Genomic DNA, 19,879 nt, shown 5'->3' on the forward strand with positions numbered 1-19,879 from the left:
AATTGATAGGAAATGGAGGAGAGAGGAAGAAAGCGGTGCTGCAATGTGCTGGGAGGGTCTGGGTGGAGACTGTGCTGATAGAGACACTGCCTGTCCAAGGAGCTGAGGTGCCGTACCCCATTGCCTCCCATACTTAAACTGCACAGTGTGTGAGACTGCCCTGCCCCCGAACCCTAGGCCCTGGGGAGGAGGGCACAAAGAAGCCCTTGGAGAGCTGGCTGGAGACAAGGTTCTGGTAAGCCTTCCAGCCCTGGAGAGCTTCGGCCAAAGGATTCTCCTTGACCAAGTCCAGCTTCCCAGCACTCAGTGAGTTCATGGTAGTGTGGAAGGTGTGTGTGGAATGCCTGGCCTGCCTGGCCTGACTTCTTGTGCGTCTGGGGACACTAGCTGCCTTAGTGACCCTAACTTAACACTGGACTGGTAGTAACATCTCCTGAGTTGAACTCCTAGTTTTGTCGCCTATGTGCTATATGACCTTAGCCAAGTCCCTTGAGCTTTTCTGGATTGAGTTTCCTCAGATATACACCAGAGGGTTGCTAGCTCTCCCTCGGCAATATCAATTTCTCCTTTCTCTGTGTTCCAATAGCCCATCTATCCAAACCTCTATTGTAGAAATAATAATAACTAAAATCGATCCAGTTCCCTTTATGGTGCCAGACATTCTGCTTAACGTACATCTACTGATTTAATCCTAACAATAACAGCAGCTAACATTAAGTGCCTACTATATATTAGGCACCCATCTCAGAATTTTACATATATTAACTCATTTAATTTTCTCCAAAACTTAAGCAGAGAGCTTCTCTTACTATTCCCGTTTTGAAGGCATGGATACGTCTTTTTCATCTTTATAAAGCTAGCATTGGGCTTCACACATAGTAGGTGATAAAAATGTTGACTGATTTGTCAAATAGAATTCCCAAAGCAAAGGTTGATAGATTATTAACTTGCCTTGTTCAACATTTTACCTTTTAGAAGGAAAACTAAGCAACAAAGGAAATGGCTATTCTGGATTCAGTATTATCATATTTCACAGCTGGAAAGTATTGAGATCATTTAATTCCATTATCTCTTAGAGATTTAAAAAAAAAAAAAAGAGGCTCAGAAAGGTTAAGTACTTTTCCCATGTCACACAGCTAGTCATCGTTAGGCTGGGGACTGAGGTTCTCAGCCCAGAGCCCTTTCTCCTATTCCAGGTTAATTTTGATCAACAAAGAAAAACTGATAAAAGGGAAGTGATGGGGATCTGGGGAGAAAGCAACCATGTCTAGAGTTCACAGCAGCAAAGGAAGGAGGCATTAGACAAAATCTGACCAGAGGAGAGCAAACTGCTAGGTGTTGAGGGAAAGAATGGTCGTGTGATCCCATGGCAAGAGGTTCTAGAAGGGAACATAATTCCATAAGGATTGGATGCTCTAACAATGAAATTCTGCCTCTGCAAGCTCAAAGAATCAACCTGACAAGGAAGAGGGAGAGTGGGGGAGGGGTGGAAAGAGAAGGACATTTTAGGAACATCATTGCTGTTGCACACGAATAAGCTTTAAAATATGATGAGCCTAGATTTTAAAAGGACATGTACACTGAATAGTGGAAGATTATGCGGCCATTAAAAAATCATGTTTTCAAAGAATATTTAATGATATGTGAAAATGGTTCTATATAATGTTAAGTGAAAATAGCAAGACAAGCTGTATATACAATATCATCCCAACTTTTATCGAAATTATATATATAAAATTATACATGCACAGAAAAAAAAGAATACCAAATTCCAACAGTGGTTATCTCTTGATGATGAGGTTATGGGCAATTTTTTAAAAAATCTACCGTATGTTACAAATATTTTACAATAAGCATGTATTGCACTTATTATCAGACAAAAGTTATTTTTTTCTTCCTGTAAAGGACATACAACAGATGGAAGGAGGGGACCATAACCAAGGATGGCTATGAGAGTAGCATGAGCCTGTCAGGAAGACAAAATCAGAACAAGCTGAGACAACAAAAAAGGGTCTTGATAGCTCTGCTTGGAGGAAGCACAAAAAGGAAGGCAGGTTCAGGCTCAGTGCTGGGGAAGACGAGGTAATACTGAGAGGAAAGAGAGAGAAGGCAGAACTTCTCCACCAAAGAAAAGAATCTTCCAAATGGGACCAGCAGGCGTTGCCCAGGTCAGGAGGGGGCCAGGCAGGTACTCCTAATCATGCCCACTGAGTTAACTTTCTCAGGCCCAGATAATTCATGTAGCAGGAGTTTGAGAAGGTGGAAAGGCAGATAGAATTCTAAATTTTTTGTTGATAATTCTTGAGGAGTCACAGTGAAGCAATGATAAAGCCTAATGCCATCCTGCCTTGCAAAAAATAAAAGGGGAGCAAGGTAAGCTTACACAAATAGCACTTCAATAAATTTAATATGGGGGTCTAGAAATCTTTTAGAAGAAATTATTATAAAATTAATTTGTGGGCATTAGAAAAGGAAACAGTGATACCCTGGAGCTTGCATGCACTCACCAAGAATAAGTTGGAGCACATTACTTATATATCAGCGCTTAGATCAAATGCTACCTCCACTAAGACTTCCTCAATCCCCCTGGTTGGAAGCAACTGCCCCCTTTTTAAAAATATTCGTCACATCACTTCCTACCTTGATTAAAGCACCTATTGCATTCTGCTCTCATAGTAATACTAGAGGCCCCATGCACAAAATTCACGCACGGGTAGGATCCCTAGGCCTGCCCGGTGATCAGGGCCAATCTGTGGGGCGACTGGTGGGGTGATCTGGAGCCCCCCACTCGCACCAACCTTGGCTGGCCTGGCGCTGCCTGCTCACCAGCTCCGCCCCTTGCCACCTCCGGTTGGGGCCTGTGGGCAGCTCCTGCGATGAGCGTCTGCCCCCTGGTGGTCAGTGTGCATCATAGTGACCAGTCATTCCACCGTTTGGTTGATTTGCATATTAGGGTTTTATATAGATAGATGCACATCTATCACCCTATTAGATTAAAAGCTTCTTGAGGTCAAGGACTGAGTCCTATTTGCCTCTGTAAATCAGTCCTGACATGCTTCATACATAGCAGGCATTCAATTTGTGCCCTGACTTAAGTTGGATTTGTTTTATTGATTGATTTAAAGAAATGCTCTGAATGTAGTGAACGTTAACATTTCACAAAGAATCTCCTTCCTAACTTTATGGACAAGATGAAGAAAAGTGAAATGGTTGATGGCTACTGGATTCAATAGTACCTAAAACATTCATTTATCACAACTAGGAGGGAGATCTCCACTGGTGGGCTATATGGCTCTCCTTTATTTGAAAGGAAAATAACTCTTTAAAAAACAACAAGAGTGATGATATACAAAACTTCCTTATGATCTTAATCGGGTGGAATTAAGATTCCAAACCAACAAGATGAAATTCAACAGGGATAAATGGAATGCCCTATGTTTAGGTTAAAAAAGATCAATTACACAAGTACAGAATGGGGTAGACCTGGCTTGATAGCAATTGATGTGAAAAAGATCTCGAGGTTTTAGTTGACCACGAACTCAATATGAGCTTGAGTCTGACATGCTGCTAAAAAATCGAATGCAATCTGAGGCTACATTATGGGTGTAGAATCTCCAGGTGCAGAGTGGCAACGGTCCTACTGTACTTGGCATTGGCTAGACTGTCTCTAGAGTTTAGTGTTTATTTAAGAGAGACTTTCACTGTCAATTATGAATTCAGAAATGGGTAATCAGGATGGGTAGGGACCTTCCGCAAGTACAGAGACCATATCATGTGAGAAACTGAAACCCACTCAGGGCTCAGCTCATTGTTTTTGCAGGTGCTCAATAAATCAAATAGAAGGAATGGAAGGGAGGGAGGGAAAGCTACTCTAGGTGGTTCACTTTAAAGATGAGGAAACTGGGATTCAGAGAGAGTATGTAATTAGCCAAAGGTCCCAGAGCAAGTAAGGAGTGAAAATACATCCCACATCCAGAAATTTGAATTCTAACAGTGACAACTGTCCATTCACGTTCTATGTCCAGGCAGGGGATGTACCCTGTCAGGCAGAACTGCTGGAGGGGAGACCTGATGACCTATAAGAATCTGAGACTCTGCCTGATACCACTCTCAGTCCAGCCTCTGGCCTCTCTCCACATGGAAGGTGTCCCTGAATCGTAACCACTCCCTGAATCGTAACCACTCCCAGGCTCAAGTCCCATTTCCTTCTTGTTTTTCTAGCTACTTCCCTGGATTCCTACTGAACGCTTGCCACCTGGTTCATCTTATAGTCTCATGTGTGATAGCTCTGCCTCCCCCAATAGGTTGTAAGTTCCTTGAGATCCACATCCTGGTTCTTTGCTCCTCTCATACCTTTCCCAACACTGGGGCCCACATTGATACAAAGCTCCCCAGAGAGATAAGTGTACATTTCCATGTATTTATATGCCAAAGCAAGATCACAGATTCTCCGTAATCTGAAATGGTTTATAAGAAATTTGCCCAAGGACAGAGAGATAGCCTGAACGATCATTTAGGGACCTCGTGTTTCCTAACCAACCAAGGGAGCTATTAGGGAGATATGAGAGAGCCCTAGAACCTCAGAAAATTATACCTGTACAGTTAATTTCACTGTTTTGAATATTAGCCCCCTCCATCCCAAACCCCTAGTTTACCTGTAGGAAAGAAGGACACGGGCACCCACTGACAACATGACCAGCCTGAGCGTATGTGAGGAAGGTGAGAGGAGCAAGTACAAATGGGGGAAGGCGGGGAGGGGAGGCCAGAGGCAACACAATGGGAGGGAGCAAACAGGTAGCGGGGAGTGAGCATTGGGTGGGTTTGGGTGAATTCCCCAGAGCGATCAACTTTCCTGCCTGAGAGCATGCGTTGTGCCTTCCTGCTGGCCTGCTGGGCTCGGGCGCACTGGCTGCTGGTGGGGAAGAAGGGCTGGCTGAGGGTCTCTCTTTGTGGGACCTGAGTCCTCCATCAGCCCTCTCTGGGCTTTCTGGAAGGGGCTGGGGCCTTCTGCCGGGTGCTGGACTCCAGCTGGGGCCAGAACCAGTTAGAAACCTCTCTGGAGCCAGAAGGGAAGGGGCTTTGTTAGCTCAGAGGACACGAGCAAGGCGAAAAATTACATACCAGGCCGCTCTAAGTATGCTTGTTTAGAGAAACTGCTTGCATTTATGAAGTCTTTGGTGCGGAAAGCAGGGTTGCAAATGACTGCATCAGAGCGACAGTAAAGGCCATTAATTTCCTGTTATGTTTTCCTGCGTTGGGGGCTTTATTAATTTAATTTTACACTGTCGAACAACAGCGAGAGCTGACACTGCCACACCGCCAAGGCTGGGGCTTTCTTTTTGTGTGTGTAGCAAGGCTTTGCCTGACATGCAAATCAACGCTATTACCGGAACCAATAAAGATATGTGGAGGGAAGAGGGGAGAGATAAGGAGGGGGAGGAAGGGGGGAAAGGAGAGAGGGAAGAAAAAGGGCAAAAGCCATTCTTGGCCCATTTCTGCTGCCCTCCATGCCTAGCATCTCCTGGCTTCCCAGACTAGCCTCCACACTCGGCAATTTCTGCCCATCCTTCACATTCCCTTCTACTCTCTTCTTCCCTCTACTCTGTGCCTTCCTCTGTTGTCCTCCTCTGTCCCAGATCCTGGCAGAACCTGAGTAAGGACAGGAAGTTCCCAGGAAGAGGTGGGAGATAGAGTCCCCCCACTGCTTGTGCCCCGCAGAGGCATGTCCCAGAAGCACGGAGGCAAGAGATCAGATGTTGCCAACCCAGCAGGCTGAAGTGAAGGCCTTTGTTACATATACTGTCTTTTCCCGTCATTTTTCTTCTCCACACAACTTCTAAAATCAAGGACCCTGGCCTACTTACATACAGTTAGCACACACACACATGATCCCATCTGCTTGTGCACATGAAGAAGAGTCTAGAAAGCAGATATTCCAGCTTGCTTTCCCAACCATTTATTTCCTTTGAATTTGCGGAACAAAATACTGTCTCTCATTGTTTCTCCTTAGGAGACTCCAGTAGCTGTCTTCAGTAGCTGTAAGGTACCTACTTGGTCTAAACCAAACTGCCAGCATCAGAAAAAGGGTGGATTCCTGGCAGACCACATTCTGATCTCTTTGACAACTGACCTCATACTCACTACCCAAAGATCACCCACACTGCCCCTCACGCAGAGCAGCTTCCACAAGCCAGCTGCCTCAGTGGTCCACCCCAGTATCCACTCTGCCCATGTGTCTGGGTTGGCCACACTGCCAAAGGAGATGGAGGTGGCGTGGGGGCGGGGAGGGAAGAAGGAAGGAAAGGGAAGCTCCTGAAGTCCCTTCTACCAAACATACTGTCTGTCTGCATCTTTCCATCCATTCTGTGAAGTCTGCTGGGGTCTAGGGAGATCTGTATGAGCTGGTGTGAGAGAGAGAGGGAGGGGGAGGAGAAAAGGAAAGGAGGGAGGGTAAGAGGGAGGGGGGGATGTGTGTGTGCGCATGTGTGCACATTGTCCGTGCATCTCTCCCTCTCTTGCTGGCTTGCCCGCGCTCCTGCCTGCACTTTCTGCTTCAGGAGCTGTTTGCCAGGCTCTGGGAGGCTGTTGGACGGAATCCAGCTCTCCCTGGGAGGAAAGCATAAACTTCATAAACTACATTTACTTTAATGCAGGTTCCTGGGGCAGCTTTCCTCAGACTTTTCTTCCCTCCTCTGTCTTGATCACATTTTATCCCAGCCCCTGTGTGCGCGCACACACACACACACACACACACGCGCAAGCTCGCACACATACTCACACATACACACTTTATAGCTAGTACTCCTGAAAAAGCTGAAGCCTGGGGCGGGAGCATGGACAAGGTGTACAAGCTGTGTTTAAAGGAGAAAGCCTCGGCCTGACCCTGGAGAGGCCCTTGTGAGATGCCCACACACTAGTCTCCGGTGGAGATGAGCACAAAGGGTACTTTGAGGCAGGCGGGCAGGCGCCTGGGGAGGGAGGTATGCTGACATTTTGAGGGGATGACCAAATTAGGAGCCACCTGGAGGCTGGGCCACGGGGCTCCGAGGAGGGAGAAAGAGAAAGCGAGGCTGCCACGCAGGTTGAGGTTTGTGAGGCCTCCCTTGTCTGGTGCTGTCAAGGTCAGCAGGTTCGGGTTCACCAAAGGGTCAGGATGGTTTGAATTACTGGCTCCACTGCAACTCGGCTCTGAGGCTCGTGATCATCTCCCAGCCCTCCCCCAACCCTCCTTGCTTCTCCACCCCCACAGGGCAGGATGGGGAAGGTCCTGGGGAGCCTTCCAGCCACCATGGCCCTGAGGAAGGCAGGCAGGAGGGGAGTCCTTCTCTGGGCTCCAGGGTTCCTTGTGCAGCCCACAGTGGTCGGGAAGGTTGCTAGGACCCATTCCTCTGTGGGGCAGCAATCGTGGGTCTCCAAATCCAGCCTACCTTCTCTCCGAATCCTTTTCCCAAGGGGTCCCCATGCCCCTGCCCTTCTCAGTTGCCTGCTGGCCTGCAAAGGAGGAGTTGCTCAGGGAGGCCAGCCTACTAGCAGCAGGGCCTGGGGGACAGCGTCAGGGCCGGGCCCCTCCCTCCTGCCCACACAGCCCATGCCTGGGGGAGAAGGGCAGCGCTGAGGCAGCGGATTTCTCATTTCTCGCTTGGTGCCCTTGCCGGGTGGGGGAAGGAGAATGAGGCCTACCTGCAGGGCGGCAGGTAGTTGCCAAGTGGAAGACTAGGGTTTGAAGACAGTCTGACAAGGTGGGTGTGCAAACACATGCCCAGGAACACACAGATGCCTTGGCTGAGAAAATTGTAATACACCTCTCACTCCCCTAACTTCCAGTGGTAGAGGGATGCACGCAGGCCCCTCTACTGCTAATCTGTACATTCTCTCCTGGGGGCTGGGGTCCACCTATTTTAACATTTTGGCATTTTATGAAAGAAAAAAAAGAGCTCTTTTGTGCTAAATCGCAACAAACTTCCTCAAACAAGGAAATATAATTCTTTATCTACAACAGCATGAACTGGTTAGGAGCCTGAGGTAGTTAATGATTTGACTGAAGTCTCTGGTTTAAACTCAGGGATTTATGTACAAATTCGTGCACCCATGTCAGCTCCACACCACCCTGGCTAACCCCAGTCCTTCTCCACAGAGGAAAGTCAGCCCATGTGTGCACAGGCCCCAAGGTGCAAGCCTTATTAACACATCGACATGCCCTACACCCACCTCTGTATAATGACATGGTCAGTGTTCAACGGGCTCACGGCCAACATTGCCTACAGTTTGGCTAAAATTTTCGATCCAACTATGATAGAAAAATTCCCCCCTCAGCATGAACGGCCTGATTTCCCAGTTTACTGGGAAGATATAATCATAACAACAAATATGTGCTCATAAGTGGATTTTTTTTGGTGTCTTAGTGAATGCGGACCTTTGAACCTTAGCTCTTTCTTAGCCTAGAGTGGACATTAGCCAGGGTTTGAATATTTGTTGGGAAATGAATACAGGGTGAGCTTTGTTAATGCAGTTAAACTCAGGCACTTGTCTAGGTGGCTGGTTACCTTCCTGCGGACTTGGTTTCTGGGCTTCCCTAGGACGTGCCTCACAAGGGGCAGTGTGTGGCCCGTGCTGGGTAGTAAAGTGCATGTGAAATCATATCATTCTGGCAGTAACCCACAGAGCACCCGTCCTTGGAGAAACTCAAACTCTGCTTGGCTTCCCTCTGCCAATATAATGCTTTCTTACGGGGCCTGGCCAGGGCCCAGAGGACAGTGGAAGCAAAAGGAGGCTCCATGGTTCTTTGCCCAGCGTGTGAGCTCACTTCAGAGCTCTGAGGGCACGCCACCCCAGGTCCACACTCCTGGTGGGGATTCTTTAAAACCAATCAAATGGTGTGTGTGTGTGTGTGTGTGTGTGAGGATTAGGTGGTGAACACACATAACTGTGCCCAAGTGCAGGGTTTAGGTTAAGGAATCAGTGAGACCTCGTTTTGCTTACCCAACATAGTACAACTTCATTGTGCCTTCTGGGCCCTCCTCGGCACCCTCCCAGCTCCTTCAGGCTGAACCCTGGCCCACTAAGATGGTATGTGCTTAGCGAAACCTCCCCAAGCTCTTCCCTTGCAGGAATGCTCAGATCCTTCTCTGTTTCCACCAGCCCCCTGCAGCTGGACCAAAAGGCCACAGAAGACAGACACTGTGGGCCTGAGAGAGTCAGCTCTGGCTCCTGCTTCTGCCTCTAAATGTCTGCCCATGCCAGCCTACCAGGGTGTGCCCACCTGCAGACTTCCCCCATCAGCCTCCTCCAGGACTGAAGGCTGCACCCAAAGTCCCGGGGCGGGCCAGCGGGGCAGCGGCAGCCTCTCCTCTTCCAGAGGGCCCTCCTTGCCTGCCTTTTCTGACACCAGCACTCTTCCCGCTGCCCCTCCAGAAGGAGAGCGGGGAAGAGAGACTGGTGACCAGGGCACGCCTGGTTTACATTAATGAGATACACCAGTGTAATCCAGCCAGGGAGGCAGCCTACAAAAGGAGGCGATCGGATCGCAGGCGGCCAGGAGCAGAGCCGCTCAGGTAATTGGTTTATCTATCTGGAAGCAGGGGGAGCAATCTCAGCACAGACAGACTAGCAGTAAAGTCTCTTCCTTAAGGCTATTTCCTTTGTCTTTTCAATTGCTTGCACATCCATGTGAGAGAGGGAGAGAGTGTTAAAGAGAGAGGGAGAGGGAGAAATGTTAATTTGTGAATTAATGGCTTTTCTCAGCGGAATTGTAAATTCAAATGTCACCTCACACGGTGACACCACGGCTGGTCTGCTGAAGAAGCAATGATAAGATCCCCCACCTCCCTCGGTGCCCCTCCCTCCCCAAAGATAGCTGTGGAGTGGAACATGCTACTTTTAATTTGCAATAACAACACAACAGAGGTATGCAGTAATGACTGCCTTCTTTACCCTCCTCCTGGCTTCCTTCCCCCCAGTCCAGTTGGCTCCCCACTTCCTCCCTCCTTTTGCCCTTCTGAAACAACACCTCACCCCACCCTGGCTGTCCCCCACCGCACCCCAGCCAGGGCCTGATCACATGGGGGGTGCCTTTGGAATTGACGATGCTACAACCCTCTCTTCTCCTTCAATAATCAGGGAATTAATGACCCTGAAGTTAAAGTGAGGCTGATACCGAGGCCCTGCCCAGCGTTGGGAAAAAGCCTTCATTGTTTTCAAGCAGGAGGCGGGCAGCAGTGAGGGAGATTCATGGATGGAGATTGAATATGCAATTTTCTTTCACCTTGCCAAGAGCTGCCCCTGGGCTGTGCCTGGCCTAAATTTTTCCTTTTACCATCTCTGCCTTATCCGGCCCTCCCACCTCCCTTCCATTCTTTCCAGAAAATTACCTTCAAAATTGATTTCCACTTTTACAAACAAATATAATGGGAACACAGGAAAAAACTTGGGCCGTGATGAATTAGGGCTGTCAGGTGCTTCCAGGTCTCCTTTGCTTTTGTTTTACTACCCGATCTGGTCTTTGTTTTTCCAAGGGCTGGAAAAAGTGCCCCCCATCCACTGACTGCCTGATCCTCCAGGCCACTGGGGTCTCAGCCCCCACGCCCAGCAGTGGCCCGTGGAAAAAGTGATCCAGGCCCTGAGATTCTGTTAGCCTCTTGGTTTCCCAAGTGGACGCTTGAGCCACTTCCTCCTTTTCTGCTCACTGGCCCTTAGGAACCCACTCTATTATTATTGGTCTCTAACCGCCACCCCCAGCTATTTCCCCTGACCCCCACACCATGTTCCCTCTGGCCCCCATACCTCTTAAAGTCCAGACCAGATGCAAACCTCCACCTCCTCTAATGTGGGCAGGATCAGTGTATACCTCGACTAGAGCAAATGAGAGACAGACAGACACTGAGAGATCCCGAAAGACAGGCAGATAGAAGAGGGGGCAAGACCCCAAGATTGGGAGACCAGGCTCTTCTTCAAAGGGTATGAGGGTGCTGAGTGGCAACTCCCATAGAGCCTGAGGGTATAAGGGCTCCCAACCTGTCTCCCTTGCCTTGAGTCCTAGGCCACTCCTGGAGGCGGGTTCAGTACAGCCCATCCATTTGCCAACAGAATGCAGGGTAATGTCTACGGGGCCCTGTGCCTCCAGACCATGGGCACTAACACACTCAGGCCTGGCTTGAGTTCTCCCTGTTCACTAGCACTTGTAGACATGCAGCTGCTCACATCTGATCATCTCTTCAAATATATTCACTATCCAGAAGGCTGCATGCCTGCCCAATGCCTGGCGTTCTACATCCCCTTCCACCCGAAGATCTCAGAATGCTGGAAAACACACACATACACTTTCATAAATTATGTAAAAAAATTACATATATGTCCATAAACAAAGTAAATAAGTAAACTTACACATGGGAGCAGAAATGCACAGCAGTGAATAGAGGGAGGGGTGCCTCCCTGGTAGGAAAGAAGGGGGTCCTATATTTATTTACATACAACTGAAATGTCTTTGGATGCTAAGAGAGGACATGTGACCCAACTAGGTAACTGCAGAGCCAATGAGTAAGCAGAGATAGACACATGTCCCCCCCCATCCCACATGGGGAGCTGACATCTTTTCCCCACTGCTCTAGCTCCCCTCCTTAACAGGGGCCGCACCAAGACTAGGGAGGCTCTGCCCAAGTAAGTTTCTTCCTGACATGACTTCATTTTCTCTCAAAACTTAAACCTGCCAATTAATTAGGTCTTCCTCCCCAGAAACACAGTGACCCATCTTCCAAGATGGATTGGCTCAGCATTCTATATCCATGACCTCGTGTAGTGCTTTCCACAGTCCCTGTGAAGTGAATGCTGTTACCGTCTCCCCTTTATAGGGGAGAAGACTAAGCTGATGACGGTTAAATGACCTGACCAAGGCACTAGGGTTCCAACCCAGCTATGCCTGATTCCAGAGCTCACACCTTTCCAACTTGGTCACACTGCCCATTCATGCTCCCTTCAGGGACTATCTGCTGGCCCCCATCCCAAATCCTCCTTTGGGGGTGGGGGGTGGTGGAGTCTGCAGCCTTCCCCTGCCTGGATCCAGGGCTCCTAGACAGAATAGGTGTTGCTCGTTTCTACAGCTTCATTTCCTCCTTTGCTCCAAGTCTAACCTGAGCAACACACTTGGGGACCTCTAGGAGGGAAACTAACTAAGGAAATAAACTGCTTCTTCCAGTTACGGTTCCATCCAAAGCAGAAGGGAGCTATAAAGGCAGTGACAGGACTCGGCTGTTTGCAGCCGTGCAACCTGCCCTGCCTGCAAATGCACAACTGCACCGGTTTGGCACCACTCAACTGCACAACTCATTGTGCACCTAATTAATGGAATGCAAAATCACAGCCCCCTGCAATCCCACACGTCAAAGGATGAGACCAACACACCTCCCCGCCCACAGATTAACAGACTCAGACCATATGACTTCATTTGGATTTTTGGACAGGTTATGCAATTGCTCTGTGTTTCAACAACACCAATGGACAGCAACGCTTTGGGCCATGGCTGAAAGCAACTGGGTGAAGGCAAAGGCCTTTGGTTCTTCAGCCTGAAAAAATATAAGTCTCTTTATCCTCCAGCCACATAAGCCAAGACAAGCCACATTCAGGGAAGAAGTATCCTTCAAAGGACCCTAATATACTCTGCCATAATTGTAGCCAAAAAGAGGTAAAGCTTTTACAGGTACACAACAGAGTTTTACCTTCCCAGACAATCTTGTGGGGGCTTTGTGACATAACTTACTCATCTATCACTAGCCTGTCTACCTGTCTGATTCTGGGATCTCCTGGACCCTTGGGGTTTAGGGGGGTCAAACTCCTTGACTAGCATATTTCTCAAAGGAAAGTCTGGGGATTCTTCCACCCTTCCAAAGGCCAAGGCCTGAGAAGGCGTCTCAAGCGGACTCACAGTCACTGTCAGTTTCTTTTTCCCCAGAGTCACAGCTGATCGACCCTTTACTAATATCCCCACAGATATGATTGCTGCAGATACTAATAACGCTGTCCATATTCCAAGTGCCAGTGCCAATAATGCTCTGGGTATTATCACTGTGAACACCAATAACTACTGCTGAGATTGTCTCCAATAACGCCAGCACACGCTGCAGTGATTGTCCTCGCTAATGCCCAACACCATGACATTGTTAGAGCTGAAGAATAGGCTGAACTGTACCCAGAGGCAGGAGCGGGAGTGGCTTCCTTGAGGACAGAGAGGCTCACAGCTTGCCCTCAGAGTATGACACTCCTAGGGAGATGCCACAATAAGAGGGGCCAAAAAAAAAAAAAGACCATCCTGGCAAGGCATCAGGGTTCTCCTGGAGGGAGATGTGTCTGTCCACTCCCTCAGTCCCTTGACACGCATACCTGTTCCCATCCCAATGCCCCTCAGCTCCTCAAGCCAGTTTTCTCTTTTGCCTGCAGTGCTGGCCCAGTAGCTAAAGGACACACCTGGGTGTCTGTGCAGCCCAGGCCGGAGGCTGCCTCCTGCTCCCGGCCTGCCAGCTGCTGTGCTACCTTGGCCTGACTGCAGAGTTGGGCTACATCATCTTGACACATAATTATCTCCCCTATTCTTAATCATCTGAGCTGCTCACTAATGCAAACTGGGCCTGGCTGCTTAGAGGCACCAAGAGTGGGGGAGGGGGAGTACAGGCTGTGGAAGGTCTGTCTTTGCTCTCTCTTTTCCTCTCTTCCCATCTGGGTCCGATAGGTCAAGTGTATGTGGTGTGGGGACGAGGGGTCAGAGAGAACTGGCCTCCCTTATAGGCTCTACCAGGGAAAGGACAGCTCTTTCTGATCTGTGGTTGGTCAATAGGAGGGAGAGTCAGGGCAACAGAACCCTTCCACACACCCACCTCCAAAAAAAAAAAGCAGTAGGGCCTCTGATCCTTCCTGCCACCCAGCTAGGCCCAGGGAGTGAATGTTTAAGCAGGACACTTGGAGACGCCCCTGTCCCTCACCTAGAGGAGTTCAACTGCTTCCTAAGATGTCTCCCCACTGCCGCCACTGTCACCCCACTGGAGGATGACTTCCCAAACCCAGCCCTGTCCTTTTCCCTTCCTGCTCAGACACTTTCGGTGGCTACTCATGCCTGCAGAAAAAGTCCAAATGCCTTATATGATCTGGTCTTGACCTGATCTGCGACCCTAACCCATTACTTAGCCTGATTTCCCATGACTTCCCCTCCTGCCCTTTCATTACAGCCAAAGTGCCCCTCTACTTTCTCATCACAGAACGTTCTGGTCACAAGGCTAAGTCCAGCAGTGAATTTCACACCACCATTGCCTTTGAACATGCCCCTCACCCATTCCTCAGGGCCCTCCTCACAGACCAGCCCTCCCTGGAGTTTGTTCTCTCCCCACTCTGAGCTCCCATAGCCCGCAGCCCAGGCCTCCACTACAACACAGATATCTGATGGGCCTTTCTGCTCTCTGGGCTCACATGTTTTACACGCCCCACTAGACGGTAAGCTCCTTAAGGACAAGAATCATATCTTGTTCTGCTTTGGGACCCTATAGCACCAAGCCTTTCTTGTGATTAACGCACAGGAAGGGTTCACTGAATTAAACTGACTTGAAACAATGAATGTGACCAATTGCTCAGAAAGGAGAGCACTCTGTTCTGGACCAACCAGACCCAAGCTGGGGTGGCCACAGCCTCATGCCAGTGCCTCCCTACCCCTGGCCTCTTTCCATGGCCCATAGGAGCCCAGGAAGCAAAAAGCATGCTTGTGTCCCACCACAGGACAATGGGAGAGAGAGGGGAGGGGGTCTGTGGCCTACCCTGGCTTCCTGAACATCTCTCACTCTAAAAAATGCAGGGCAGCGATTAAAGGAGAAACCCCTTGCCCTAACCGGTTTGGCTCAGTGGATAGAGCGTCGGCCTGCAGACTAAAGGGTCCCAGGTTCGATTCCGGTCAAGGGCATGTACCTGGGTTGCGGGCACATCCCCAGTAGGGGGAGTGCAGGAGGCAGCTGATCGATGTCTCTCTCATTGATGTTTCTAACTTTCTATCCCTCTCTCTTCCTCTCTGTAAAAAATCAATAAAATATATTTAAAAAAAAAAAAAAAGGAGAAACCCCTTAGAGTTTGGGGCAGAATCTTTCAAACACTGAGGGTATCAGGAAGCTTGGCTAAGGCTTGAATGTGGGAAACCCTCAGGGAGAATTGGAATTAAGGACCTTTCACATAGCCTCCCCCTGCCCATCAGGGGCTGTGGCCAAAACAACCACAATGAAATTTAGTGAGTAGCAAAGGCCGTGGCAGCCAAATGGGTTTGGATATTTGGGAAGAAGGAGAAATAGAGCCAGACAAGCTGTTTCCCTGTGAAACGAGGCCATTAGGGCTTCTGGAAGGAGGCCAGCACCAGGTCATCACTGTCTTGCCAGACCCAGGCCTCTCCTACACTCTGCCCCTTCTACTGGAGGCCAGGGCTCTCATACTCTTTTCCTGGGTCCCAGGGAACCTCAGCATTGTCCCTTTTCTCTGTTCCTTACCCTCAAAGCTGCCCCAATTCAAGGGCTCATCTAGGCTTAGGATGACTATATGACTTATTGTCTAAACAGGACATTTTTGAAAGAAAAAGGAGATGCTGACTGGCCAAATGCAGAGATAAAAGGTATAAATTGGGACCATCTGGACTAATGGAATATATGGCACCCCTTTATGCTCATCTCTAGAGGATTCTGCCTATTTCATGGTATCCTTAAAATCATACCCTTAAAATACCCTTAAAGTCATACACCCCCCCAAACCGGAAGGCTACTGCCTCCCCAGAAGGGACCATGAGTTTGGGGCTAGAAGCAGGTTCCAGGCACTGGTGTCTCTGTTTGCCAGGGCCTGCCAGCCCTGCACCCTGGCCATGCATCATAAGGGAAGCAGATGGTCACCAAGGGACCTCTAATGTCATCCATATGAAAAACACCTTCTCCCAAGCTCATGGCCACCACTCTCTCCTCTTACTCCTTTCCCCCTCTCCTCTTCCTTTTTATTTCCCTCTCTACCTCCATGCTTAACAGCTGGCTGCACCATGAGGTGTTACAAGGAATGAGGGAAGGCCAGAGAGAAGCCAGAGTGGTGTCTCCTCCCATGGGAGAGCACAGAGAGGAACCCATGTCCGGCTCCCTGACTGATTTTAATGGGGCCAGTGACCACGTGTCACAGAGAAAGGACACTAGGATCAGCTGTATGTGACATCACTGCCCTCTCTCCTGATGGGTTGGGATCAGGTGAGGACAAGGCAAATTGGCCTTTTATCCTCAGGTCAGAGACCAGATGTCCCCCAGCCTCCAAAATCTTCCCAAGGTACATGGTTCATGCTTCTCTTCCTGGAATCCCACAGAGATATTGGGGGTGAGTCCCAGAGGAAGGTGAGCAGTCAAGGCTGCTGAGCAGATGGTGAAGCTGATGGCCCCACCAGCAGCCTGCCTCCCTCTCTCCAGGAGCCAGCAGGGCAGTGGGGGGACCTGGGCTTTGCCACTAAAACTGATCTCATAGCAGAGCAGCTGCGAGGCTGGGCCGAAACCGGAGCTCTGAGTCCAAGGACAAAGCATGCATAGGGAAGCCAAGCCTCTTCCCTCCTCCCTACCTTCATCACGTTTCCTCTTCTCGCCATTGGAGCGAGGGATCCCCAGGATCCCGTTGATGGAGTAGGATCCCACTGGATCATTGGAGGCGCTGGAAACAGGAGGAGAGGCCGTACTGGGAACTGGATGAGAATAAGGAGGAAATGCCATCAGGAAAGCAGTTGTGATAGCAGGCCAAAGCCCCAAGGCTGGGGGCAGAGAGAAGCAGAGGAAATAAGGAGGGATGGGGAGCTCATATTCCCCTTCTTCCTCTGAGGTTTAAGAGAGAAGGCATTGCTACATACAGAGCAGGCTATTCACTCTGTCCAGCCCTGGACTGAGTGGTGACCAGTCAACCCAAGCCTTCTCTGCAGACCTATAGAGGTCACTGGTGCCTTGAACTCACTCCCCTGAAGATGAATGGAAACCCAAAGCTGACTCAACCTAAAAAGTGACTCAGCAGTCTTGTAGTGAGCACAGTTCCTAGGAGGCCTCCTTGCACAGCTCATTCAATCCCTGGGGCCAGGAAAACCCTAAACAAACTGCATTTCACTGCCTCTTAGTCTCCTGGGCTGAGTCTTTACCAATCCTGATTTAGAGTCTATGGCTTTCTAAGATCTGTCTCTGAATCCCTAGGAGACACAAGAATGGTCCTGATATTCTCTAGGAGTGCATAGCTCTTCTCTCCCAGTTGCTTCTGGTCTTGAAATCACTTGAGAAGTTCCTCATTCCCCGCTCCAGGCACAGACTAGTGAACACATTCACCCTGTAATGATCTACTCAGGTACAGCCCAGCCCAACCCTCCTTCCTAGCACACGCTGTAATACAGGCCTAGTAAACAACAGATCCTGCCAACTCCAGGAGGGCTGGGACCTGCCATTCTACTTCCTGCTAGTCAAGATAGCAGGGGACAGCTGCCAAGAGGGGCAACAGGAAAAGTTTGATCACATCCCAGCTCAATACCTGGTACCAAGCACCCTTGGGCCAAAGGGAAGACTGTATGATTGGGGGGTGGTAGGAATGTTAGCAGGTGTTTTGGTATGGCCTTGGGTCATGTCTCTGGAAGGCCATGAGCAAGGATCCATAAATAAGGAGGTTGGAGAGAGGCAAAGAGTTACCAAGTGGATGACAGAGAGACAGAGATCAAAAGAGACAGGCTATGAAGAGGGAGGGAGAGAGACAGAGGAACAAACCCAGAGCCTCACATACAGAGATGAGGAAAGAGAGAAAGAGAGAGAGAGAGAGAGAGAGAGAGAGAGAGAGAGAGAGAGAGAGGAAGAGAAAGAGAAGAAGGAGAAAGAGAAAGAGAAAGAGAAGGAGAAGGAGAAGGAGAAAGAGAAAGAGAAAGAGAAAGAGAAGGAGAAGGGGAGGGGGGAGAGGAGAGAAGAAGGGAGAGAAGGGAGGAGAAGAGAATGATAATTTTAGAAATTAAAAGCAAAACAAAAATGGAGTACGATAGTAGATATGAAAAAAAGAGGGACAAGTAGGAAGACAGGATCAGATAAAAACAAAAGATGGAGAAGGGGGAAGGGGAGGAGAAGCTATGCTAAAGGGGAAATATTAATAGGGAGGGAAGAGATAGGTAGATATGGAGAGAGGGGTAGGGATCCCAGTGAGCTAGTCTCTCTCAAGGAGACCCCTGAGCCTCTAGGAGCTCAGAGAGTGCAAATTGGGGAAAAAATAGTTCTGGGGCGGAGCTGCATATCCAGCTTTCTCAGGTGGGGCCCTGATCCCGCCCCCCACCCCCCAGCCCAGCTTCCCTGAGCCCTCTTACCAATGGTGTGGCCAGGTGCAGTCACTCCGGTCCCAGCCCCATCCGGTGTTGGGTGAAAAGGCTGCTGAACTTTGGTCCGGATGATCCTGCAACAGCATCACAACAGCATCACACATCACATGGCCCTCTTTCCCCAGCAACTCTAGCACAGACCTGCAGAGACCAGCCCCTCAGCTCCTTCCTCGCTCATCTGCTCCCTGCACCCCTGCCCTCACTGACTGCTACAAGGCATGCTTTCCTTCCTGTTTGCTCTGGGTGGAGGCCATCTGCCTCTGTCCTGCCATGTGTGCATCATCAGAAGTGCAGCTTGATTTTTGGTAGCAGGTACTGGGGCAGCAGAGTGAGTAGAGCACAGCACCCTTCCCCTTTGTGGGGGTGGGGACTCCCCCCTTCCCCTTTCCTAATCACATACAAATCTCTTCCTGGGAGCAGGACTCCCTAGACCTGAAGATCATTTTGGAGCTGGCTTTCCTATTGGGGCTGTACCACACAACTCCAGAGCTGAGGGAGGGGGCGAAATTTCCCCATTTACTGAGCCAAGGAGAAGTAACCAGGGAAGGGCTACGTTACAGGTGACCCTTTGGTCCCCAGGATTCCAACACAGCGCATGATCCCTTTGCCAGATGTCAGGCCCTGAACAACTTATCATGTACTACTCTGTCCCTGTCCAGCTCGCTGGCCTGATGGCCACCTTTTCTGAGGTCCTACTTGGATCAGAGCTTCTTTACCAGGCTAGTTGAAAAGCCTGGTGCCCCCCACTGTGCACTCTGGGGTGAGTCAAACAACCCAGGACTGGGGATGAGCTGGCTTGTCAGTGATCGAAGGACCAAGGGCTATGTGACACAGAAGGCCAACCTTGGGGCCAGGACTGAGGAATGCTCCCTTCCATTTACGGGCCAAATTAGGTGCCCGGGGAAGCACTTTTTCCAACAGTGTTGCTCCTCCCTGCAGAAATGTGTGTGATCCAAGTTCACTTCAACCAGCAGGTAAGTCGTAAGCCATGAGTGCACTCCTCTCTAACCAGCTTTTACTGAGCGCTGCCAGGCAACAGAACTAAGGCCCTTGCCTGAAAGTGCTGGATATAAAGTTAGGGAAGGAAGACACACACTCAAAGAAAGCCAAGAAACTCCAAGGGGGCCAAGCTGTAAGTGCCAAAAGGAATCATCCCCCTTGCGGGCAGGGTGATCGGGAGAGAAGTCACTGAGGAGGTGAAACTTTATGTAGCGCTTCAAAGCAGAGTAGGGCTAAACATACAGATACATAGAGGAACCAGAGGCACGGAGGATGGTGCACAGGGCACTGGGCTACATGGCAGGGGCCCCAAGCCCTGCTTCTGACTCTGCCGTTTGTTGGCTACATAGCTTTGGGCTCATCGTTCTACTTCTCTGGGCTTCAGGGTGTTTTTGTTTGTTTGTTTGTTTTTAGCCTAAAAAGCTTAGCCTACAGCAAGCATGTCAAACTCGTGGCCAGCAGGCCGCATGCCTCGTACTGTATATACTGAGGCGTGCAGCCCGCCGGCTGCGAGTTTGACATGCT

General features: G+C 49.6%; 1 protein-coding gene across 4 annotated transcripts in view; it reads right to left on the reverse strand.

Annotated features, from left to right (window-relative positions):
* Positions 1-19,879, reverse strand: part of PAX2 (paired box 2) — a 90,018-nt gene that overhangs the window by 29,773 nt on the left and 40,366 nt on the right. For 3 of the 4 annotated variants that reach the window (XM_080643232.1, XM_080643234.1, XM_080643233.1), the window contains exons 5-7: positions 18,344-18,429; positions 16,592-16,711; positions 10,780-10,848 (exon numbers count right to left, since the gene is read on the reverse strand). In XM_080643232.1, coding sequence (XP_080499358.1) covers positions 10,780-10,848; positions 16,592-16,711; positions 18,344-18,429 — 275 coding nt within the window. The remainder of the gene's footprint in view (positions 1-10,779; positions 10,849-16,591; positions 16,712-18,343; positions 18,430-19,879) is intronic. The other variant, XM_080643235.1, reaches the window with a different exon arrangement.

The sequence above is a fragment of the Plecotus auritus genome, assembly GCF_963455305.1.
Source record: "Plecotus auritus genome assembly, chromosome: 9".
In the NCBI taxonomy this organism is placed as follows: Eukaryota; Metazoa; Chordata; class Mammalia; order Chiroptera; family Vespertilionidae; genus Plecotus; species Plecotus auritus.